At 42.8% G+C, this 24634-nt stretch overlaps 8 protein-coding genes across 8 annotated transcripts; 6 read left to right on the plus strand and 2 right to left on the minus strand.

The window, feature by feature from the left end:
• Positions 1-489: 489 nt before the first annotated feature.
• EAE97_010625 (uncharacterized protein) lies at positions 490-1590 on the plus strand (the record flags this gene model as incomplete). The annotated part of the gene is made up of 4 exons (XM_038881140.1): positions 490-567; positions 626-788; positions 848-1055; positions 1107-1590. 4 exons carry the CDS (start codon positions 490-492, stop codon positions 1588-1590), a joined length of 933 nt encoding a protein of 310 aa, XP_038728001.1.
• Positions 1591-4292: 2702 nt separating this feature from the next.
• On the plus strand, positions 4293-4826 carry EAE97_010626 (uncharacterized protein; the record flags this gene model as incomplete). The annotated part of the gene is made up of 1 exon (XM_038881141.1): positions 4293-4826. The coding sequence occupies one exon, from the start codon at positions 4293-4295 to the stop codon at positions 4824-4826; it is 534 nt and encodes a 177-aa protein (XP_038728002.1).
• A 2271-nt stretch (positions 4827-7097) lies between these two features.
• EAE97_010627 (uncharacterized protein) lies at positions 7098-7631 on the plus strand (the record flags this gene model as incomplete). The annotated part of the gene is made up of 1 exon (XM_038881142.1): positions 7098-7631. The coding sequence occupies one exon, from the start codon at positions 7098-7100 to the stop codon at positions 7629-7631; it is 534 nt and encodes a 177-aa protein (XP_038728003.1).
• A 531-nt stretch (positions 7632-8162) lies between these two features.
• Positions 8163-9712, minus strand: EAE97_010628 (uncharacterized protein; the record flags this gene model as incomplete). Its single annotated transcript, XM_038881143.1, has 3 exons — positions 8163-8830; positions 8905-9205; positions 9275-9712. 3 exons carry the CDS (start codon positions 9710-9712, stop codon positions 8163-8165), a joined length of 1407 nt encoding a protein of 468 aa, XP_038728004.1.
• A 2280-nt stretch (positions 9713-11992) lies between these two features.
• Positions 11993-15549, plus strand: EAE97_010629 (uncharacterized protein). The gene is made up of 2 exons (XM_038881144.1): positions 11993-14690; positions 14748-15549. The coding sequence occupies exons 1-2, from the start codon at positions 12301-12303 to the stop codon at positions 15139-15141; spliced, it is 2784 nt and encodes a 927-aa protein (XP_038728005.1). The 5' UTR covers positions 11993-12300; the 3' UTR covers positions 15142-15549.
• Positions 15550-15928: 379 nt separating this feature from the next.
• On the plus strand, positions 15929-18584 carry EAE97_010630 (uncharacterized protein). The gene is made up of 3 exons (XM_038881145.1): positions 15929-16832; positions 16971-17109; positions 17180-18584. The coding sequence occupies exons 1-3, from the start codon at positions 16668-16670 to the stop codon at positions 18079-18081; spliced, it is 1206 nt and encodes a 401-aa protein (XP_038728006.1). The 5' UTR covers positions 15929-16667; the 3' UTR covers positions 18082-18584.
• Positions 18585-20750: 2166 nt separating this feature from the next.
• On the plus strand, positions 20751-21557 carry EAE97_010631 (uncharacterized protein; the record flags this gene model as incomplete). Its single annotated transcript, XM_038881146.1, has 2 exons — positions 20751-21124; positions 21251-21557. 2 exons carry the CDS (start codon positions 20751-20753, stop codon positions 21555-21557), a joined length of 681 nt encoding a protein of 226 aa, XP_038728007.1.
• Positions 21558-21757: 200 nt separating this feature from the next.
• EAE97_010632 (uncharacterized protein) lies at positions 21758-24439 on the minus strand (the record flags this gene model as incomplete). The annotated part of the gene is made up of 3 exons (XM_038881147.1): positions 24031-24439; positions 23647-23797; positions 21758-23590 (listed from the first exon to the last, which is right to left on the minus strand). The coding sequence occupies exons 1-3, from the start codon at positions 24198-24200 to the stop codon at positions 21758-21760; spliced, it is 2154 nt and encodes a 717-aa protein (XP_038728008.1). The 5' UTR covers positions 24201-24439.
• Positions 24440-24634: the final 195 nt, after the last annotated feature.

Consider the following 24634-nt stretch of genomic DNA (forward strand, 5'->3'; position numbering starts at 1 on the left):
ACTTTGGCATATCGATATCGATAAAGATTCCATAGTTTGATGCGGCCAATAGTTGTTGTTATGGAAAAACAATCAATCGATCACCTTGGGAATTGAGAGCACCACATAGACAGACATTCGAGTGACAGGGAACAATTTCATGAAGCTTCAAGTAAATCCAATAAGGTTATGTAAGACATTCGATACTTAGACGTCACTGCACCAATCAAAAGTGTCCAGCTCTTTTTTTTATTTAGCGAGACCATCCCACCACCACCACCGGCCCCTCTCCAAATCCCCGACCGAAAGATTGTGACTCTTTCAACCTTAGAGCCTTGTTAACTTGGAGAGAAATCTATCACGAATTTGAATTTGTACAAAGAACAACAATATCAACATAATTCACAATATTGGATCTGATATTCAAAGAAGCTTCTCATATTCGGCGACGAAGCCAAACAAAATCCATAAAATTTTCACCTCGCGCTCAGCCGCGCAACCATCGCAATCATGTCTCTCACAAACTGCCGTTTCTATGAAGAAAAATACCCCGAGATCGATAGCTTCGTCATGGTGAATGTCAAGCAGGTATGGATCCAGAGGCGCACTCGTAGGTATAGGGAGATGCTAATCTCCAGCTTCGCAGATCGCAGAGATGGGTGCTTATGTCAAGCTCCTCGAATACGATAACATCGATGGCATGATTCTCCTCTCCGAATTATCTAGACGTCGTATTAGAAGTATCCAAAAACTTATTCGTGTTGGACGTAATGAGGTTGTCGTTGTTCTCAGAGTCGACAAGGAGAAGGGTATGCACAAAATTGTTGAATGTTATATTGTGGCGGAAGACTGATCTGGTCAATTGCAGGTTATATTGATCTTTCCAAACGAAGAGTGTCACCTGAAGATATTGTAAGATGCGAGGAACGATACAATAAGGGTAAAATGGTTCATTCGATTATGCGCCACGTTGCGGAAAAGACAAAGCATCCTATCGAAGAGTTGTACGAGAAAATTGTTTGGCCATTGAACAAGAAATACGGACATGCCGTTGATGCTTTCAAGCTTTCGATAACGTATGGAAACTCCGAACCACCTGGACCTTATATATACTGACATCAAAATAGAAACGCCGAAACTTGGAATGATGTCGAATTCCCTAACGACGTTGTCGCCGAGGAATTAAAATCATATATCGGAAAACGTCTTACACCACAACCAACAAAAGTCCGTGCCGATGTCGAAGTTACCTGCTTTGGATATGAGGGAATTGATGCCGTTAAGACCGCTTTAAGAACTGCTGAAGCCAGAAACACCGCCGATAACCAAGTTAAAGTCAAGCTCGTATCACCACCACTCTACGTTCTTACGAGTACATGTCTGGAAAAATCCGTCGGTATCTCGACATTGGAAGCCGCAATCGTGGATATCAGAAAGAACATCGAAGCCGCAGGAGGTGGATTGATCGTCAAGATGGAGCCTAAGGCAGTTACCGAGAACGATGATGCTGAATTGCAAGCACTCATGGAGAAGAGAGAACGTGAAAACGCCGAAGTTAGTGGAGATGAGAGCATGAGTGAGAGTGATGAGAACCAGGTTGAGGTTATGTAAAAAGGTTTCATATCAAAGGGGATATTAAAAGCATTCAAAGGTATTCTAATTAAGCCAAAATACTAGGTATTGGTTTATAGATTTGTGTGCATTTTAGGCGCATAATAGAGCAATAATAGGTTCTAATATGCAAATAACGACCAATCAAAAGAATTTTTCACTATTCCATTCTCATGTGATTAAAGCAGTGTATGAAATTGTTATGAGACGCGGAGAGGGCAAAGAAGTTGCAAAGCATCTTATGGAAGTTTCCAGATTAGGTACTCGAGTACTTTTGACTTGGTCCACTCAAATGCAGAAGTTCAGAATATTGCTCGCTTTTCTCATGAGACTGTGGTAGCTCGTCTATATATCCATTTTGGATGGTGATAACTACGGCTAGCTATTAGGGGTATCATATACTTCTTTGTCTGCAGCGCGTGGTAGGCTTCAAGATGGAGTGGATGTCCTTGCTTGTATCAGGGGAGTTTTTTCTTCAGGAGTGTTAGAAGAGTGGAAAGGCTGTAGGAGTCAGAAGGAAGGTTATGATGATGTTTTCGCTTCAGATGTAATGGGTTCCTTAGAAATGATTACGAGAATCACATTCCTACGTACAAATGGTGCTTTGGATAGTTGTTACTTGAAGTTCCCCTTCGTAATGGTAGGTAATAATTTGTCTTTCTACGGACATCTATATTCATTTTGAAATGCAAATGATACTTTGAATAGTCATTTAAGCTTAGAAGTAACAGTCATTTCATACACATTTTGATAGTTGGGCGACTGGAGATAGTCTTCATATCAGTGGAATATCATTGCATACCCCATTTTGACGTGCCATCAAGTCTTTCAGTAGTAGCATTATTCATAAAGTCCCTGCTAATGACTGGAAATGGCGTCCATATCGGCGGAAGTTTCGTTTCTCATTGCTTCTGATATATGAATAATGTCCATAGATTCCCTCTTGGTGACTGGAATCATTGTTCCATGTCCAGCTTGACACATCAGGAGCATTTTAAAAGATAATTTCACTTACAAATTCACTCCCAATGACCGACCCCATCACAGTGTTCTCTCATAATCATTTCGACACATGAATCATATATCAAGTGTGTACATACTAGGTATTCACGACACCCTCTCTATGACTGAAAATTTTATATTCAGTCAAGCATCTTGCTATTCCCAAGCGCATAAGAGGCTCTAGAATCCCCCTTTCCAGAAGCTTTCTTCTTCACACAGTACTTCTTCTCGACAGGACCAGATATCCCTCAAAGAAAACATATCGCCGCTGCCAAAACTCAAGAGCTCTGGTCTACTTCCCTGCCTCCATAACGTATACCCTGACAACTCTGGAATTCGTTTCAACAACCTACTTGCACCAAACAAAGAATTCAATTTACACCAAGAACTCATTATTCTCGGCTCTCTATCTTATTTTAATACCCTTTTCAACAAAATCCTACATCGAATCTCTCTATACATCCTTCACGAGTCTACCTTCTGCTCTGTTTCAACACCTTACATTAAGCGAACACTTTGTTCTTTCTTGATTATCAGCCCTCGGTACGTATTGAAATTGAGATTGGAGTATGACAAGCTAATAGTTGATCTGATAACAAGCCTAGACTTGTTGCTACAAGGTGTACTTACTTGTTGAACGTTAAGCGATATAATATATATTCCATCGTACGTGGCCCTTCCGCCTACAGATAGTCAAGAACGAAAAATAACTAATGTTGACGAATTCAGATGTGTCATTGGATATATGCAAGATATCGTTGCTACAAGCACCCTCAAAAGACGGAGAAGCATATAGGTGAAGTCAGACTCAAAGACCCCAAGGAATGTGACGAAGTATTCAGAAACAACGGAGGTCGCTATTGTTGGCCTATAAGAGAACCAACACCTAAAGAGAAAGCTGGTACACTCGTGGAAATTTCTGAGGACTGTGACGGCTGTCAAGAGTTCATAGCATATTGTGAAGATGGCAAAATCCTGTGTACGTTGCTTTCAAAAAATGCCAAAGAGAATATCAGAGCATTGAAGGAATAGAGAGTGGATTTGAGAATATGTGTGCGCGTGATATGGTAGGAATTCATGGATGGGGATAGTGGCGTTTGAAGCATGGAAATAATAGATAGCCTGACTTTTAGAAAATATGACTTTGTCTTACCACATTTCTACGCTTCACAAATGGCCCTTCAGATATTCATATTGAAAATCCGTCTGTATGGCTCGAAGTGACTGTTCTTGCTACTTGACGTGTCATAACATATGAATTTCCACATACGAATCACCTCAAATGGTAAAATTACTCACAAGCTCCCTCTCAGTGACTCGAAATAGGATTCATACCAATGTAAATGTATATTCGTATCCTTTTGGCATATGAATCATGCTTCAAATACTTTTTCCAGTCAGAAAACTCGCTGATAATTGCAAAAGTTAGCGCAGAATCTGCCTCTCCAATGTACTCTTAAGGCTCGAGGTTCCTCGACGTGAGGAAGTTTTTTCTCTTCTTCTATACACAGCATTTCTTCTGCACAGGAAAAGACGTACATTCTCCAGCCAAATCAAGAGTTAAAGATACAAAATCTGCTTAATTACTTCACCTTCTTTCAATACCCAATCTTACTTCAATACTGTGCTTCAATCCGACGCCCCCAGAACTCCACTGTTGATCTTTTCTAACAATCATTATCTCAAAGTTACTAGCCAAAATGAGTGGTCTTCCCTATCAACCTATCCCACAGACTTCCTACCATAAAACACCTCAGGTGTCTCAGCCTGCCCGTAATCCACCTTTGACATCGACATCATATCAACAACCAAGTGATCCCTACCAAGATATCCAACCGGCAACCTATCAAGGCGATCCTCAAGTACCAGCAGCCTCATACATACCTACAAGTGGTGGCTTCTACAAGACTGGACAGCAGGCCTACTATCACAAGCCAGAACAGACACCCCATCTGAACCATACCGGAGTATCATCATCAACATATCAGAAATCAGGCGGCACTTACCAAAAAGTACCACAGACAGCCCGTCCAACACGTCAAGGCTCCGGGCTTTCGGCTAGTGAAGTGGCTACCGCACAAAATCGATTACAGAGTGCAGCACGTACTCAGGAGCTCAGCATGATGGTCCCCGAAAGTGTCGGCGAAGTACAACAACCAGCTCGGAATCGTAGACATCGCCATGATAAAAGCAGAAGCAGAAAGAATCGAAAAAACTGCTGTACCATTTTGTGATAAATGGACTATGTTGTAGGACCTCAGTGCATCAAGAAGTACTGTAATGGATGGTAGTTGGACGGTGGTTCAGGAACAGGATATTCGAGGTTCGGTCCGTAAGCAATTACGTGTGGGAGGGAGGATAGGAAAAAAGTCCTTATTAATACTGCTTCTAGTCATTGAAGATACAAAATGCCAGATTTCAAAACAAAAAATATGACTGGGTCATGCGCGATGGAATACAAAAGGGAAGGGTAAAGTTTCTTAAGCTGCAAAATGCACCAAAATTCAATAGTCTGACTTTTTAAGAATTACAATAACGTCACAATCATTTATCCATAGCCCAATGTGATATCACCGTTGAATGGAAGAAATACAAGTGAAAGGCATGAGATTCTAAAGAACTTTCACGTCTGAGTAGTCAAGACCCCCGAGCGAAAGGATATCTGACAGATAGATATATTGATTCATAAGGGGGGTGACTGTGTATCAAAAATTGGAAATGCTGATGAGTAGGGAATTTCTTCAGTTAGTCAGGTATGTATGAATAATAAACAAATTCGATTTTTTTGAGTATGACTATTGATTAAGTACTGAATCATCGCTACTTGAGAATGCAACTCATATACCTCGCCTTCCTCTCTCTCTATTCTTTCCAGCTCTTCAACCTTTTCAACAATCCAAATATCTTAATTATTCAAACTACAATCCTCAAACAATTCACATTGTTCAGAACACTTCAGGTGGGTACCGGGAATCTTGAAACTGGAGTCCACATAATAAGCTCATACTGTATAGCTATCCAGATATCACACTTTCGATTCTCTAAACCAAACTCCGGACTTTGGTGTACTTCTTATTAAGTGCTTGATCCTAAGTGAGTACTCTGTTTCTGTAGAGGAAACTTCAAGTGTGTTTTACGTTGTAGCTTTTTGTACATATAGTGAGCTGACAATCGTTGCCCATAGAGATACCGGCAGTTATCGAATTTATCTGCTCATTCAGTAGAAAACGAGACACAAATCCTATCGTAAGCAACGTGGTCCTCTTACGCCTGTTCAAATTTCTAACCAATCCAGATGTGTTACAAAGTAACTTCGTTCTTTGATTGCAGCAAATGGCACGCCAGAGTTGGTGATGGAGATCTACTCAGAACGATGTACATTGATCCATGCTCCGCTGCAAGGGATCCAGGCGGAAAATTTTGTCCGGAAAGCACATGGGGCAATCGATCAATAACAGAAAACACTCCCGAACATAACCAGATCTTTAACAAAAACATGGTGAGGCCATGCCCAGTATGCTTTAGAACAATGCAAAGTACTATGCCAGGAATGAATTTGCAGGAGCAGCTTAGGAATGCAAAAATCAGAAAGGAGAATGAAATTAGACAATTCTACGCAGACTCTCCGCATGCCATATTACGTGCTGAGAGATATCAAAGAACTCAAAATCGTGGAACTTAAATCTTGCATCATAGGTCGATTTAAGATGTAAGGAATTTCTAGATGGTAGAATGTACATAGCCTGACTTTTAGAGAAACATGATTTTTTCACCACCATGCATCTGTGTCTTAAATGAAATTTTCGTATCCAAGTGAATGAGTGAACAAGCATGACTAACTCGAAAATATTACCCCTGAATCATTGCATTTATGATACACATAATAAGCGAGGATGAAGACGCAGTGACTGCACAAGAAAGATGTGAAATAGTCGTGAGTTAAGTGGTGACCCAGTCAGACAAATACTTGACCAGTCATTGAGGAATACGGAGTTTTCGAGCGGTTGACTCGTTCCATGGACCAGTCATCTAATTTTTAATGAATGAATCGTGTTCCGTGGTTGAACGTAACTCATAGGCCTTTCCTTCCCTATCTCTTCAGCATTCTAACACTTTTCAGTACATAACTTCCTCGACCATTTAATCTCATTCAAGACTCCATACTACCATCGATTTATCCACCCAAGCATCATATTTCATTTGAATCAATATGTATGTACTACATCCTTAAGTGCGATACCAATAAACTTATACTCATAGTTATCACTACTCCGAAAAAAAGAACTTCGTACCCAAGGACCCTGCTTTACGTCAATTTCAATACTTCTGATATCGCCCTTCTATCCGTCAGTCCTACTCCTGGTTAGCTAGCAAAATACATATCGTGCTTCCACCCTCAAATCTATATTCCCCTACTTGGCTGTTCTCGAAACATACTCACACATAACATCGTACACAGGTCCTACCATCATTTCACATGGTAACAATTTCTAACAGTCTCGCAGATGTGTCTCGACATCTTCTCCAAGTTCTCCTGCACCCCCTCCCACAACTCCGAATTTACACTTTGGGAAACCCAAGAATGCTCCTCCGCAATCTCCAAGTCCAGATACCAAATCAGAAACATCTTATGTCCAGCGGCTGATCGCAATACCTATGTCGACATGCGTACGGATAACAAGGAGAAATTATGCACCACGTGCGCAAGAGCCAGTACTGAGCAATCTAACCGCGAAATTGAAATTGCGAGGGAGGATCTTAGAAAGCAGAGGCAATTTGCTGAGGAGATGAAGCGTAAGAGAGAACCGAGACAGCAGGAGGAACTGGCCGAGAAAGATCAGCATCAAGGACAAAGGAAAGTTGTCAGGAAGGAGGGTCCCAGAAAACAAAATGCACCTATAAAAATAGAACCCAGCGCACGTACAGAATCCCCGAGTCAGGCTGTAGCTAGAATCCAGAGCTCACTTGAGCGGGAATACAACGTAGTGGAAACACGACGGATAATTGAGCGTCTGAGGGAAAGTTATAGGTACAGATAGACGAATATTCTGACAACATTGTTACGCTGGGAGATTGGAGGATAGTAACTGTAACTGTACCTGTACATGCAGGAAGAAATATTTGAGACAGCCTGATTTTTAACCCACGATATATGGTGGATTGGTTCTACCATATCATACCATCGCATTTGCGCTGATATGAAATCGCGGTATGTTTGTTTATATTCTCACGTGCACTTAAGCAATCGCAGAAAAACATCCCGTAGAACGCTGAAATCAGCAAATTAAATTCATTTTCGCCTATACTACTTGGAACTGTAAAATTAATCTTATCAAAGATTTTGGAGAGAAAAGGAATTCATTATAATCATTAACGGAATAGATGTTATCCAAATCAATACAAAACACAGATCAACACATCAACAGAATATGTTGCCGACACAATAACACACCCCCATAATCAACACACAACGTATATATAATGAAACACCAGCATAAACCCCATCCAATCCATATCATACCATTCCATTCAACTAGCAAATTCACCGTACTTCGCCTTCGCAATCCCCCTCATTTATCATAAAACTCCTCACTCTGCGCTCCCGTCTCCTGACCAATCCTCTGATTATTATGCTTGTTGTCTCTCAAATTACAATTCGTACCTCCCACAGCCCCGCCACCCGTGCCAGCCTTCGAAACGCCTTTCTTCCCATTTTCCACAAGGGTTCCTTCACTATCCCTCTTATTCCTATGCACTACTCCCTCTCCACCATGAATACCATCACCATTCCCGTTAGCAAACTCATCCGCATGCATCCCCCCTTCACTCAACCCTGTAAATTGATCGTTCGGATGAGGCGGGGCAGGACTATCACTAAACGGTCTTCTCTTAGTCCCATATTCTTTTGGTGCCTTGAAATCATTCCCATTTCCATGAACATGAGATGCACCACTTTCATCAAGTTCTCTACCCACCATTCCCTCACTCGCGAAACTGACTCGATTTTTAATAGCTTGAGCTTCTGGATCATACACTTCACCAACGCGTCCTGCGTCTTGACCTGGATTTGCAGTCTCGTATTCGAGCAATTTGATGAATTTGTAGAAGACAGATGCGAGGATGGCGCCGAGAATAGGTCCGATCCAGTAGATCCAATGGTAACCACTGAATTGACCGCTGACGACTGCAGGGCCGAAGGAACGGGCGGGATTGACAGATCCGCCAGTGAAGTAGACGCCTGATGTATGGTTAGTTTGTTTGTGGAGACGAGGGCTGCCTGTCCGAATGTTTGAATTGAATTAAAGTACATACCAGTAAGTTCAGCAATGAATAGAGAAAGACCTATACCAATCGGTGCAATGAATGTCCCTTTATGTTTCTCAGCTGCAAGCATAAATATCGTAAAAACTAATTCAGCAGTAAGGAACATCTCGATAAAGAGACCTCGAACAATCGATGTGCCGCCTCCTAAACTAGTGGTGAAGGTTATGGGACCAGGAAAAAGAGCAGAAACAATAGCTGCTGCTGCTATACCACCAACTATCTGAGCAAAAATCAAAAGAAGACCTCGCAAATATGGGAGAGCTCCAACAAGACACATGCCCATTGTGACCTATATTTTATTAATGCCATTCCCTAAGAGTCATTGAGAATGGGAAGAAAATTGAGTGAAGATTCTTACGGCAGGGTTAAAGAGGCCACCGCTTATACGGAAGAAAACCCATGCATTGACTGCTAGGGAGAAACCAAAACACAAAGATATATAAAGAAGTTGAGCTGGATTGCTTGGTGTTCCGACGACGTTTGAACTATTGGGCGGCGTTGCTAATAGAGCTACTTGGGTGCCCGAGAAAGCAAATAAGAGAAAGAGGGTCGTTCCCGCAAATTCCGCCATTGTTGCTACGAAATGATTTCGGGTCTTGTTGTGTAAGTGAAGCCATCTATGAGCGTTTTTGAGCGGTTTTGTCGTGTAACTGACTGTACCTGGTATCCGATTAACCAAAGGGATTGGATTTGACTTTAATGAATCTCTGCCGGCATGAGGCTCTCGCGACTTTTTGCTGTCGTTGAAAAACGGTAGTACGAAACCACCGCCATCTCGAGGCTCATTGATATTCATGATGGCTAGTTGAGTCGACAACGAATTGAATGAAGAATGGCAATGTAACTGGGTATAGAATGGGAATTAAAACAATAATTGAGTCCTTATACTCATACAAGTAAATGTAATGAGCAATGAAAGAGGAATGTAATGTACAAAGAGAGCCGAGGGGTCGAGTTGTAATAAAGAAAGCCCCGCACCGCCGAGGGGAAGCTCCAGATCTCGAGCTACAAAGCAACAGCATAACTAGTTTCAAATGGAGAACTCCCCAATCCCAGGTCTAGGACCATACACGTCAGACGTACGAAGCCGGTTACTTCATAGAATAAAAACGGTGATTTGCATATTTTACTCCTTTGAATCATAAGAGAATCGTTCGTTAAAGACGGGAAGAAGGCCAAGCCCCAGCCGGATATATGCACCTGCGGAAAGAAGATGATAAATAATGATGTTGTGGCAGGCGTCGTCCTCACCAAAAGGCAGAACTTGCAATTTGATATGTCAAGAGGGGTGCAACTGGACGATTGCGGCTTGAAGAAAGTTGGCTTTATGTCAAGCCAAGTGATGGCTCAAATGATCTAGGTCATTAAAACAGGTATTGGAAGCCTGGCAGACTTCACGAACAGAACGGAACCTCTACAGAAAGCATGGAAAAGAAACGATAAGATATTTCAACAGCTCACGATGCGTCTAAACTTTCCATATAGGAATTTTAGAAGCAGTGAGGGTTGAGCACGGATGGGGGCTTGATGTGGCGAAAACAATTGCTTAGAACTACCAAGTATTTAGTACCACGTCAATGAGTGGTTGTGAGGGAGAAGTCCACATTGAGATTTAAAGCTGTACTTGAGGATTTGGGGTCTTGATCTTGACGTACTGCCAGAGCTAACCAGTTGCTGCTGCAGATGAACTTGATCATCTTGATAATGTAGCCCAGTTGAAGAATTGATCGAACTGATATGTACCTAAAAGCAAACCAGGGAACGCGCGATTAGATTGAGTGTCATACAGAGAAAACACTATCTTGGTTGCGATCTGGGAATAATGGGCAAATCCGTTGGCAGCAACTGATATTGCTTCTCGAATGCTCCTGGTAGTCTTGTTAGGAGACGATAGAGACAAATTGAAAGTAGCCTTTCCAGGTGCCTGTCTGGAAAGCAGAGGATGTAAATGCCTAACATGGAAGGTATAGTATGTATTTTAGTGAAAAGGGGTTCATTCTTTAGACTCCTTTAATCTCCTTCATTCAAGAAGGGAAAATTGGTCAATTTTTGAGGTTCTCGACAACAAGTGTTCGGAGTGACTTCCGCAAACGATGTAGAAGTATTGATTGGTAAGACCGAACTGAGGGTAAAGGAAAGCGAGAAAAAAGCATTTGTAACTACCTAGGTAATGAAAATGACCTGGGGTGTGATAATCCGGACATCGTGTATTATGTCAAGGCATATGAATGACCTGCTAGGAATCTACTCGGGAAATTTTCGATGCTCGAACTCCTTTTTCTGTATCCGATAAATTCATTCACGGTACCTCCAGCTGGATGGCTCGGGTGGGTAATAATAGTGTGATAGGGTGAACACAGCCACACGAATTTTCTCTTTCGAGCAAGTTGATTTAAATAACCCGGTTGTAAATCGATGACATACATGTCATTCATTAATTTCAATGAGACACCCAGTTGCGGGTATCGATATTCGCTGGGACCGGTGAGCTCATTGATGTTCATCCTTATTACTCCATTTCAGTGTGTGTGTGTGTGTGTGTAACAAAGAATTCGAAGATGGTTAGGGATGGATGTGCATGTGCGGAGTAGTCGTATGAAAACGCGCAACATTTGCTGCACCTCTTTGTGTTGGCATTGGCATGTCTATTGCTTTGCTGGCAAGAGAGTACGAATGCAGTCGCAAGTACGAGTCGTAGAGTACGTAGGAAATGTACCTAGGTAGGTAGGTAGAGTAGACGGCGTCGAGTAGCAGTCGTGGAGTAGCATAGCAAGCAATAGCGAGTAGAGGGTAAGAGGGTCAGAGGGTCAGAGGGTCAGAGGGTCAGAGGGTCAGAGGGGATAACACATAATATAGATATGTGTATATATATACCCAGGTAGGTATATACTATTCATATATTGATTTTATAATTACAATAAGAATGATAAATATTAAAACAAAATCGATTGATTTACACAATAAGTAAATAGAATTGCAGGTGCCTAGCTCGTCGTTCGTATTGTAATACTGGATTCCTAAGCCACAGACCCCCTCTCCCCTCCCTGCGTAAACTAAAAATGCCCGGCGTGATCGTCACAGACAACCTTACCTTGAACTGATTCATCCCGCTCGCCTACCAACTTTCTTGTGGCTCAATTCCGCTGCTTTGTATCTCAACCCACGACAACTTTCACCACCTCCAGCTTCATTTTGCCCCCTTACCAGCAAGTCTTTTGTTTTGTTTGTATTTGCAGCAGAAGTATTTTACATAGTTCCTTTTCGATCAACTCGGATGCGATCAAGCTCGTCCAAGATCCAGCTGAAGAGCTGAAGGTGTTGTATGTCGGCGCTTTCGAGTTATTTAAGCCTTTGAAATTCATAAAAAAAATTACGATACCCACCATGCGACCTCCAAGAATCGTGATAATTGCTGCTTTTCTCCTTACTACTTTCTTTCTCACATTTCTATCTCTGCGGTCCTCTCATTCACCGCAGAATGTATCTGCTACTGCAACTACTCCAAAAACCGGAATACAGTCGTTATTCTCCTTCCGAGCTCCATTCTCGCTCTTCCCTCCCAATGCGATTATAACTCTTACGAATGATAACACGACTGCTTTCCTCGCAAGGCCTGCTGCCTTTGGACCTTTACTTCCTAATGAAGGATTGAAGGGTCAGTTATGGATAGGAAGTGGGTTTGGGGATGATAGCATACGACAAGGTCCTGTTGCCTCTGGGGCTGAAGGCGAATTGGGATGTAGTGATGTGCCAGGTTGGGTCGATAATTTTGCAAAGTCTGGCGCGGCAGAAGGAGCCAAATCTGGAGACGATAGATCTGCGACGACTGCAAGCAAATCGAAAACAAATAAAAGGGCAAATGATAGCGATAAAGCCTTCATCGATGGCACGTCGAGTAGTTTTTCAAAAGGCAAACATAGTGCAGGAGAGCCTTCGGCTGATGATGGTACCGACGATTACCTTCACCATCCACTATCTGGATCAGCAGTGTCAAAGCATACGGACAAGCAACCCAAAGATCTCAAGGTAAATCATGCAGATATTCAATCTATACAGGAAGGTGCGGAAATAGCTGGCAAGGTTGTACTATTGAGTCGTGGAGGCTGTGGATTCTTGGAAAAGGTGAAATGGGTACAGCGTAGGGGTGGTATTGCTTTGATTGTTGGTGATGACAAAAGTGGCGGACCACTAATTCAGATGTATGCTCGAGGTGACACATCAAATGTCACTATACCAGCGATCTTTACATCGCGTACTACGGCTCATCTACTCTCTTCACTCATAGGCCCTGGCACTTTTATGGAAGATACACTGGATGATAGTGGAAAGGCGACATTGAAAGTCCAAAAGAATGACAAGGCAAAGAAAGTTACTAAAAAGAAAAAGACGAAGGAATCTCAGCCCACATTTACAGCTACTACAGCTACACCCAAAGCTACGAAGGCGGGTCGAACAAATCTGAATAAGGCGACTAAGAAGAAGTCTACAAAAGTCAAAGGCGAAACTACAACAATCGAAACGCAGAAGCCAGGATGGTTCAAATCGTTGTTTTATGGAACTGGTGGACGTAGTGCTGTAAAGGATAGTAGTCGACCACCAAGCAGCGGTCAACTTGATTGGGTTCTTGTTGACGATTGGAAGGACGATGATAACGCTGGCACGAAAAAAATATCAACCGCCAAACTCACAGGTCAAGAAAAGGCAGATGCTGATAAAAAATCACAGCAAACTAGCAAGGGTGGAAATAAGCCTGCGTCAGGTGATGATTTTGTGATTGGTGTACAGGACTGGCGTGATCCAGATCTGGTAGGGTCATCTGATAGCAAGGATTCCGAAAAGAACTCGAAAACAGGTTCCGCAAAGACAGACGGGAAGTCTGATGCAGATAAGGCAAAAAACCAATCGCCGCAGCCGACAAAGGCAGGAAAAAAGAATTCAGGTGGTTCCACACAAGAAGAGACTGAAGCGGCGCCTAAACTGCGAGGAGGAAGCATTACTCCTGGAAGTGGAGAATATGCACCTAAACTTGCGTCGGAAGTGGATAAGACCAAGGCCAAGGAGGCTACTGACAAGTCAAGCTCTGGTAGCAAGACAAAGGGTATTTTGACAACTATTTTTGGTGATGATGAAGAGGACTTTGAGTTTCTCGCGTCGGGATCAAGCAGTACAGGCAGTGTTGATATTGATGATGAGAACGAAGATGATGATGACGGAGAGGACGAGGAAGATGGGCTTTGGGTCACATTGACACCTACCAGTGGAGCTAGTCCATTCCTTGACACTTTATTAGTATTAGTTGTTAGTCCACTTGTCACTTTGACCGTGGTCTACGCTTTACTACTCCTGAGATCTAGAATAAGGCGGCGTCGTTGGAGAGCACCGAAATCCGTCGTCGAAAGATTACCTGTCAGAACTTACCAAACTATTAACACGCCTGGCAGTCGATCTCCAACGGTGCCATCACCAACTAGTTCGTCAGCATCAACCCCACTTCTATCACATACAACACCAGGTAGACCTCGTCCGAGATCACGGACAACAACAGGGATTCCAGAGCCTGGAGATATTGCTCGAGTCAATTCAAATCCACTACAAGTACCACTACTCACAGCACCCCAGCCTAATGAGCACGAGAAGAACGCTGGATCACCTAGTCAATGGAAGAAATATATGGGCAAGCAAATAGAGTGTGTGGTTTGTTTAGAGGAATACGTGGATGGTGTCAGTCAAGTCATGAGTTTACCTTGTGGCCATGAATTTCACGTGGACTGCATGTATGTGCCTTTTCTTTACTCTCATCGTTTACAATTTATTGACAGTTTTTTCTTTAGAACACCTTGGTTAACAACTCGCCGCCGCACATGTCCTATCTGTAAGGGCGATGTCGTTCGTTCCCTCGCTCGAGGATCACCTTCGTCTCCGCGTTATGAAGCATATCATGATGATGACAGTGATGACGATATACAAGCCCAAGCAGCAGAAACTGTAAATACTGCTTCCTCGTCTGCACTGCCCATTTCCCGCAATCTTGAAGACGAGATTGAAGGGGATCTAGAACGGGGAATTTCTCCTCCTACACCAACTCGCGCTGGCAGACCTAGTAGACGAGGAGAAAGTTGGAGGAGTATGTTGGTTGATAGTTCTATGAATTTATTGAGCGGGAGTCTAGCGTCTCAATCGAGCAGTAGAAGTCCTAGAAGAGGGGAGGAGGACAGGAACCGGTAATCGGGTCTGAGGGAATGAATATTACAATTTAATGATGAGAGAGGCGAGGATGGGTGGGAGGGCCAATGGAGTCAAGCATGGGGAAGTAACTTATGTACTAGGTAATCTTGAACATCACCACACCTGTTATTGGCTCGCCACTGCGTTGGCAGTAGGTGTAAGAGGTGTATGGATGAAGAAAGATGAACGTCTCTTTTGTATGGGTGTATAGGATTAAACCAGGTTAAGAAGCTAAGGGACGGCAAGGGATTGACGAAAGGGTAGGTATTTTAAGACCTACCTACTTACTTGGGAGAATCGGGAGTGGGATGGAATAAGGATTCGGGGGAAAGGCATGGATGGCGTACATCATTCGTTTACCTACTTATCTAGTTACTTTATAAGCTATTGTCCTTTTTTCATACTCACGCAATCATTAGATGTCACTTGTGATGCTTATACCATATAGAGTCTGAAACCTGCGAAACTTAAAATGACTACTCGGGAGCGTATGATAAAATGGATCAAGAGACATTATCAAAGCTCGTTGTCAGATGTCAATTCAAGAACCCATGGGTTTGTAAATCGGTTAATGGCTGGGATTATTGATGCATGAATGACCAAAATATAAATAGAGAAGTCAACCAATCGGCTAGCAGTCCGATCCCCATGTGGCGCTTTGCGGAGTGGAAACTGCCGAGGAAATGTTGGTGTAAGATGATGTAAGAAAGCTGGGACCAATTGGGGAAGTTGATTGCATTGAAACCTTTATCAGCCACTTATCAGCCACCAGTTTTGGCAGATCCCATCTACCCGTGGACTGCGTGTGTACTTCTTATTAATGGCCACGAACAAAACTATGGTTGTATGGTCTCTTTCTACTGTTACAGATGACTCGAATATATACGAACGGATTCCCTTGTGTATAACCCTACCTTTTTAAGCTTTCCAACCAACAGACCGACCTTGACCGGTTTCCCGCCCTCCGGTTCGGCCATTGACTCAGTTGGAAGGTATTCTTGACGGACGCAGTGAATGCATGATTCAGTCATTGTGTAGATGATTATATGTGCACGAGCGGGCTCTGCATGATTTCTTTCTTTACGGTACTTGTGTAGGCACGATACCTATTCGGTGCGACGAGAGTTGGTATTTAGAGGAGAAGCGCGGGCCGTAGGGAAGCTGCGGATTTTATTGATTCGAAGAGTTAAGACAAGTAAGGGGAAGAAGAGACGTCGATACTTTTACGACGACGAACTGGATTTCGAAGATTATACATCATATTTATTGTGAGAAATTACATTGCGAGAGGATCGTAATTGGTCTTGCGAAGAATTGTGTAGTGGGCCAGGAACTTGGGACTCGAAATACTTGATTGAGGTCGGATTTGATTCTCCGCGCTCACGCTGCGCATCAAGGTTGGCGAGTCTGTTGGGATTCGAATAGAATATTTTACGAAACGGCCGGATATTATACTATACGAGGTGGGACATAGAATCCTTGGAGCCTGCATTTAGAACTGTTCCTAGGAATCAGCCACGGACATCATGGCCGTGGAGAAATCGACCGATAGAATGGACGAGGAGAAGGGCCTCGCCAGTGGCGTAGATGCTGAGGTAGTAGACGCTGATGCTTTAGCTGTTCAATGGCTTTGTGGATGGTCCAGATTTTTTACGAGAAAAAGGCTGCCGGGGGCTGCGATATGGTTGGAGGTATGTTGACTCTTGTGATTCGTGACGGACTTCCCCCTCTTATAACTATCCTCGGCCCATACAAGTTTGGTGGGGTCAAAATCAATATCAGGATCGCAATTGAAATTGAACTCAAACAGCTAACTCGTATCTACAAAGCTCATAGCAATTGCTCTATTGATTACAATGGTATACCAACAGCAGCATATGTTGACATGCTTGGGATTGGCAATGTTCAGATTTGGTAATGCAGCTACATTACCTAATACTACATTACCTTCATATGTATTTGATTATGGTAAGAAGTTTCATTCAATATATCAGACATTCATATCATTACAGTATTCACTAACATGTGGGTTTATTAGCACCACTCGTCTGGTTAGATCAATCAGAAATGTATTTTCCTTCGGACATATACGCCCAAGTCCTTAATACTAAACCTTATGTCAACCGTTCGTTGATACCAGAGGACACTCTCCCATCCCCTCTCAATCTCGAGACAATTGATCAACTAAACAATTGGGGCACAGAAGTCTATTTAACATCTACAGTCGATATCACCACCTCCCCTACCTTCCTAACCGGAGTTGTCCCTTCTTCCACAACCGGTCGCACTCAAGATGCCATCTCCTGTTCTGTTATCCTTACCGATCATGGAGATGGTTTGGTCGATGTCTTCTACATGTACTTCTATGCCTATAATCAAGGAAATACAGTACTTGGTCAAGAGTTAGGTAATCATATAGGAGATTGGGAACATAACATGATTCGTTTCGTAAACGGTACTCCTCAGGCGGTCTGGTACTCACAGCATGCAAACGGACAAGCTTTCAAGTATTCGGTGGTTGAGAAGAGTGGAAAGAGACCAATTGCTTATTCGGCGAGAGGAAGTCATGCTAATTATGCGATTTCGGGGACCCATGATCATACAATCCCGGATTTAAATTTGCCAGCCGGATTACTCCAAGATTATACATCGAGGGGAACAATATGGGATCCAGTTCTCTCATCATATTTTTACACATACGATGCTAGGACCAAGGAATTCTCAAAAGCAAGTGAAAATAGTCCAGTACAGGCGATGGAGTACTTGGGAAAGTGGGGAGATGCTCAGTATCCTGAAGATGATAAGAGACAGAGCAAATTCTTTGGCTTCTGGAAGTATGTGGGAGGACCGACGGGACCGGTGACCAAGGGGTTGGTGAGGGACAAGGTTTGTCCTGATAATGGGATTTTGTGTATTGTGAGGGATATTTTGAGTCCTTAGGTGAGGAGGTTCTTAGCTCTTACTTGAATCTCTTCTTTGGTTGGGTTATGGTGCTTAGAGTGTTTTTCATTTCTGGTTATGGAATGCAAGTTTTGCGGATTGGATTGGGTTAGTTTAGTTTGGGGTTCATTGGTTTGCTTTTTCTTCTTTGTATGATGGGATGGGATAGTTGACATTTTGTTGGTTTTTGGGAGGCTGTATGGATTGATGATGGGATATGATACGACAGGTTAGGATGGAATGCGATGCGATTCGATGCGATGCGATGTGCTTATAGATTGTACGAGTTTGTCTTTATGAATGTTAACGAAGAGCTGGGTGAGATGAGATGAGATGATATGGCTTGTGTGGGAAATTGTTATAAATAGATACATGAATGGATAGATGAATGGTTGGAGGAAGTAGATAGCGCATGGTGGATACTGGATAGGGGTATCGATGTACCATGGTATATATATCGTTTAGTTTGGTGTAGTGTAGAATGAGATGATATATATATTGGATTTGATTTTGAAATTTGTGCATCTACCTCTACAAATTGATTGGATATAATACTCTTCCTCAGTTAATCGCAAGATATAAATGTCTAAGTACACACATACATACATCTATCTATATTCATTCATTTTTCGACAAGTCGCACACCAGAACAATCTACCGTAAAGCAAAGCTCCATGAAGTAGTCTCATATGAAATTATATTTTCTTGTATAAACACAACATATAATGAGTAGGTAGTAAATATTCACATCCATCCGCTCATCGTGCCTCATCCCCATATTCATTTGAATCAATTGCGCCTTCCATTTACTCCCAGAAAAGACAGAGCAATCGTACACTAACAATAAGGTTCCATCCACCTTGCATCGCCACGCGCAAGATCTCCTAATCACGAATCACAAATCACGAATCACGAATCCCATCACATATACTCTCCCACCCTCACCCTCAGGCACAATTCCCGCTCCCGCTCCACCATCAACGAATTCTGACTCCAGGCCTTGACAAAATCCATTCTAAACACATTGAGCGAGTTCATATTAGTCATCACTCGCTTAAGATATTCGTCTTTTTCGGAAACCCGATGCGCTGGTTCTGAGAGCTCGCTGGATGTGTTGCCGAAATGGTAGGGGGATTGGTGATGGGGGTTGTGACGCTTTTTAGTGCTTTCTGTTCGAGGGTGGTGTGGTAGTTTAGGTTGAGAGGGAGGGAGGGAAGGAAGGAGTGGGGAAGGTAGATGTAAACGGAGTAAAGGGGGATACATACTTCTAGAGGCGTAATCCCCAGAGTTTCGAAACGGGAAGAACAAACGAAAATACGACTTTCTCTCGCATTCCCAACAAATTGTATAATTCGTTCGTGGGTGATTTAGTGTACTTGCCGGTCCAACCTGGGTTATGAGCCTTTCGGGTGGAAAGAAACGGTACTCGGATTCGGAATTCTAGGCTTGACATCACTACCAGGATTCGTAAGTTCAATGTGATTTTCTTCACTTGATGAAATAAATAAGTCCCTCCGAGCTTTGAGTAACCTTAGCCAATATGCCTAGATCTTGTATGGAGGAGAGCGTTATCGTCCTATTACTGAAGGAAGCCGATGTGATTCGAAGAGCTTGTGGTATTGCAAGATTCAGCTTCTTGACGATGACAAAACGCAGTAAGGATCGTGTCAAAGCCAAGCCATGCTGCTGTGAATGACTCTATTACCGGTCCGATGTCGCCCAATCTAACCAAACCTGGTTACAAATAAGGGCATTCTCTCTTTCTCGTAAGAAAAGGAAAGAAGATGTGAAAATTGGAAAGAAAAGCAAACGAAGCTAAACAGTGAACCTTTGAAGTCGGTAATAACTATTAGCGTAGATAGACATTAGGCAAAGGGAAATGAAAGCATATATCCTGTTAGAACCTTGCTGACTTGAGCTGGGATGCAAGTTTTACTTTGTATAGCCTTATTAAGAAGTACCTAGCAGACAAGGCATAGTGTTAGGCCAAGGGTTTCTCGTGAGAGGGTTTAAGCATTTAACTTCTTTCTCCAAAACGTAGCGTAGTATATATAAATATCTCGTTTTGCATCGAGTATGGAGAGCATTCTGCTGCATCACTCTGTTAGGCACTACCTGCGAGGATATAATCTAGCATCTGTTGATCAAGGGTGAAGGGGACTTGTTTCATCACTAGACTTGCTATCAAGGATAATGTAGTGTGCAGGAGCGGCAGTCATTTTTAGTGTATTGACCAAATGCGCGTTATCGGCCTCTATATACCGAGGCCTATTAAATCATTTGGACAAACCTCAAAAAGAGATTTCGATTTAAGCTAAAAATGTATCTAGAATTTAGTAGTAATATTCTATATAATATAGGTATGTAATGCGATTTTTCTTTTTAAAATTTTTATAACTATATTAGGCAGAAATTCGTTTTTAATATATCGTTCGGATGATTCAAATCGGCCTTGATACAGTTACAAACAATAAAATAGTTACTATTTTATCAGATGTTTTTTCGATGGAGGTGATAAGATAGCCTCGATACGAATAGAAACTCCACAATCCACCCCACCCACGCACAAGGCTGAGAAATCACTACATTTTCCACCCACCCTCCACATTCACCTCAGCCTTCCCTTTCTTCCAAAATGCGCCTCCCCTCCTCTCCCTCCTCCAAAAACCATGTCCCGTCTCCTTACCTTCCTAAAAACCTCTCCCTTCCCCCTCTCCTCAATTCTCAAACCCTCCTCTCTCTTCAAAAATAAAAACTCCCGCAAATTGTCCACCTCATCTCCCGCATCCCCATCCACATCCCCATCTTCCCGCATCCCTCCCTTCCTCAAAGAATTCACCTACTGGTCCCTCATCATCGCCTCCTGGATCCCCGCATCTATTTTCTTCCAAGACCATATCGCCGAGCTGCATATCATCAATGGCGCCTCTATGTACCCGTTTCTCAATACGGGGTATAATGAGAGTTTGACGCGCGATGTGTGTTTAGTGGATAAGAGGAGGAAGGGAAGAGATTTGGAAAGGGGAATGCTTGTTTCTTTCCGGTAGGTTTGATTTCTCTTTCTCTATCTGTTCTATCTCTATTTTCCAATTTGCATATTCACATGCAAGAAGCAATATTCAAAGCATAAAATACAAAGCTCAAGCTGATTTCCCCTCCCGCAAAACAGATCCCCCTACCATCCCGAAACCCTAGCAATAAAACGCATCATCGCGCTCCCAGGTGACCGCGTCTACACTCACGCCCCCTATCCCTACCCTTATGCCGATATACCTGCGGGCCACGTCTGGGTTGAGGGTGATAATGCCGATGCGAGGAAAACATTAGATAGCAATCATTATGGACCGATCGCGATAAACTTGATTACTGGAAAACTTACGCATGTGCTTTGGCCTTGGGGAAGCAGGGGAAGAGTTAGGTGGGAGCAGTGGAAGGGGAGGACGAAGGTGGTGAAGGAGTGGAATGGTGGAGCGTGATCTACTGCCCATATTTGATTGAGAAGCTCGATGTTAGTTGGATGATTGGTCTAGTATTCTTTCAATGGGTCTTGTGGTGATAAGGTCTGTTGATGTGCATCACCAATCGAAGGATGGATAAAGTATGAAAGCTGGTTTTGATTGACTTCTAATACTGTCTAAGCCGGACCTAGTAATTGTCAATCTAGGAGACCATCTATCTATTCATTCTTCTTTCCCTCCTCTACCTCCGGTTTCTTATCCGCAGCTACCCCCATAGCACTCAATGCCTTTTCGATCTTTCTGTACGCAAACGAGAAGCCTGGGTAAAGAAATGGTCTCAGATCATATCGATTATCATCGGGCGAATATTGCTCAGCATGATAACTTGGTGTAAGGGTAGTCATCTTATGACGATTAATAGAATAGCACCAAAAGAACCATCTAGTCTTTTCATAGATCTCTCTTGGGGAAAGGACATGACCCCATTCATGCAGAAGTTTAGTCCACATTCCATAGGGTCCTAATTTATCAACTTTGCGAAGACGACCGTAGATTGATAACTCGTTATAGCTCATACCCATATCAGCCTCATCACTCTGTACATAATCCTCGGTGATGGGTTCGAGTTCAGCGGTTGGTGGAGCGTCGATAAAGTCTTGGAGGAGCGGCATTTCAAATTCTGTACTGGCCCAGAGAATGAATCTTTTTAAATCCGTTTTGGAAATGGCGCCAATAGGATTGATATCTGCACTACTGCAATCGTATTTGGTGAAGTAACCTCTGAGTGATTCGTCGACATTTGCAGATCCTAGCACTAACAAAGATCCGGGTTTTGTTCTTCCACGAACAGTAGGTAAGAGTTGGGCAAAGAGATAAGCTAAGACCATGCGAAGTCTAGCTTGGATGTTTTGCAATGCCAAGTTCGATGCCGGCGTTCCTCCATACATTTTATATTTAGGCGTGTAACTGGTAACGGTTGTGAACAATGTGGTGACTGCTGAAACAACAGTGTCAATGTTGAAATCAAGATGATAACTACCAATCTTTCCACCTAAATCCTTGGCGCGACCTCGTGTTTCCGCTGAGGAATTTTGAGATCCCATATAAGCAGTATGGAAGATGCGATTGGCAATATCCTGTGAGCTGGATGGACGCCATGTGCTGTCTTCCTCTTCTCCAACGATTCTGAGTAGATCTTCAACAACCTGAGGGTTATCGCCTTTCTCAATTGCTGCATAGACGATTCGACACATCGAATGAACTATGACTGAAGTAGCACAACTGTCGATTCCTCCAGAGAGTGGCACAAAATATCCCGCTTGACGAGATCGACGAAGATAATCCCATAAGAAACAAGCTGGACCAAGTGCAATCTCTTCCTCAGGAACGTGATATTTGATTGGAATTTCCTTGGTAGGTTGCACCAAGGGATTCACGTCCTCAGCGTCACTCGAAAGGCTCATACCAGCTTCGATTCTTTCGTATGCTGCTGTTTCCCTCGATTGCATGGCACGGGATCTGAAGGTTCTATATGCCCTCACCTCTTCTAAATCAACAGTGGCGGTTACCACCTCTACGTCGTATAGAGAAAATTGACTTGCTTGAGCAACAACTTTACCATTGACAACAATCATGGCGGATCCATCATAGTAAAGGCGATCTCCATCGCAGCCCTGCTGGTTAGCATATAAATATATGCCTCCGGCCTTCAAAGTAGCTTCCTTGATAAGCTCAAGACGAATGTTTAGCTTTCGAAGCTCATGATGACTACCACTACTGTTGGTAAAGATCTCAACACCATCCAATGACATATTTATATGTGGTGCCCTTGGCGTGAATAACTCCTCGCAAGTCTCAGCACCAAAACAAGAATCATAAGTGCTGATAACAGCATCTCCAATTGGAACTTTATGTTGTCCCGTTACTTTCGTGATCAGTCTTGGCAAATAGTACTGCTCGACGATTCTCTCGCCTTTCCATGGTGTGAACCATCTCTGCTCACGATAATTACCATCTGAAGCCAAAGAGAGCTTGGGACGAATGAGTAATATCTGTTGTTTCATTAGTTTCAGCTTCTCATCCAAAAAAAATCCAATGGTTTACTAACCTTAGAGTTGTAAACAATAATTCTACAATTATAGTTTACATTTTTATGGCGAACTGGCATTCCTATATCGAGTAGGATTTCCTGACATTCCTCATGAGCAATGATTTGCGCCAGAGATTCCCACGAATGCAATTCTGTATCTGATTCCAGACTAATATAAATCAGCTCAAATTCAATTCTTCAAGGGCTCTTCTAAAAGTCGAGATGGCAAGTCCGATAATCAGAAAGTTTCAATCACTGAATCCAATTTGGGGATCCAGATCAGTGGAATCATTGAAATAATTCAAATCATTCCAACCTCCAAATCCAAGCCCACAATGCCCAACCCATCCCTTCCCATTCCCTCTCAAAAATGCCTCCTCGAAACCAAAACAAAACACTCACAAATGATCCTGACATCCATACCCCGTAACCTCCAATTCGGGCCCCACCCTCAACGACGCTCCCGCCTTCTTCGCGCGCCGAATACTCTCAATAATGCGCTTTTGATTGCCGTCGAAATCCAGCGCCCACTGATTAAGATTGCACGTTGCGAAGGTTGCGAGATGACCCATCGTGAAAAATCGTTGCGATGATATGATGGGTGATTATGATGTTATGTGAGAATATGATGCGGGCAATTGCGTATCGCGGAGTTTGTCGATTTACATAAGGTTAATAAATGGGATACGGTTTTTGATGGTGGGGGCGGGGTCGTCATGTGATTTCCCGATAGGTTTCGGATCATCTCATGGTATGGCATCTTAAAATTTTGGGGACAAATAGTGACAAAATTCTACCTTTTAGTGCAGAGTGCTGGTTTCAAGTCCGTATCGCATAGGTGTTGAGTAGCACAAAGTCTAATTATTACATAACCAGTAGAGTTAAAGACGAGGGCGATGAGATAGGTGACGTATAATATCGTCGAATTTATAAGAGTGCTTATATCATGTATATCAAAAACTAGCAATCTTTACTAAAAACTTCAGAATTTGGTATCATCTTCCCA

This window comes from Botrytis byssoidea (genome assembly GCF_014898295.1).
Source record: "Botrytis byssoidea strain MUCL 94 chromosome Unknown BBYS_029, whole genome shotgun sequence".
In the NCBI taxonomy this organism is placed as follows: Eukaryota; Fungi; Ascomycota; class Leotiomycetes; order Helotiales; family Sclerotiniaceae; genus Botrytis; species Botrytis byssoidea.

Excerpts from the sequence above, each read along its gene's own strand:
- EAE97_010629 (XM_038881144.1), top strand. The coding sequence starts at position 12,301 with ATGCGACCTCCAAGAATCGTGATAATTGCTGCTTTTCTCCTTACTACT. Across the intron at positions 14,691-14,747 it reads GAATTTCACGTGGACTGCAT|AACACCTTGGTTAACAACTC; the intron begins GTATGTGCCTTT and ends TTTTTTCTTTAG.
- EAE97_010630 (XM_038881145.1), top strand. The coding sequence starts at position 16,668 with ATGGCCGTGGAGAAATCGACCGATAGAATGGACGAGGAGAAGGGCCTC. Across the intron at positions 16,833-16,970 it reads GGGCTGCGATATGGTTGGAG|CTCATAGCAATTGCTCTATT; the intron begins GTATGTTGACTC and ends GTATCTACAAAG. Across the intron at positions 17,110-17,179 it reads TTCATATGTATTTGATTATG|CACCACTCGTCTGGTTAGAT; the intron begins GTAAGAAGTTTC and ends TGGGTTTATTAG.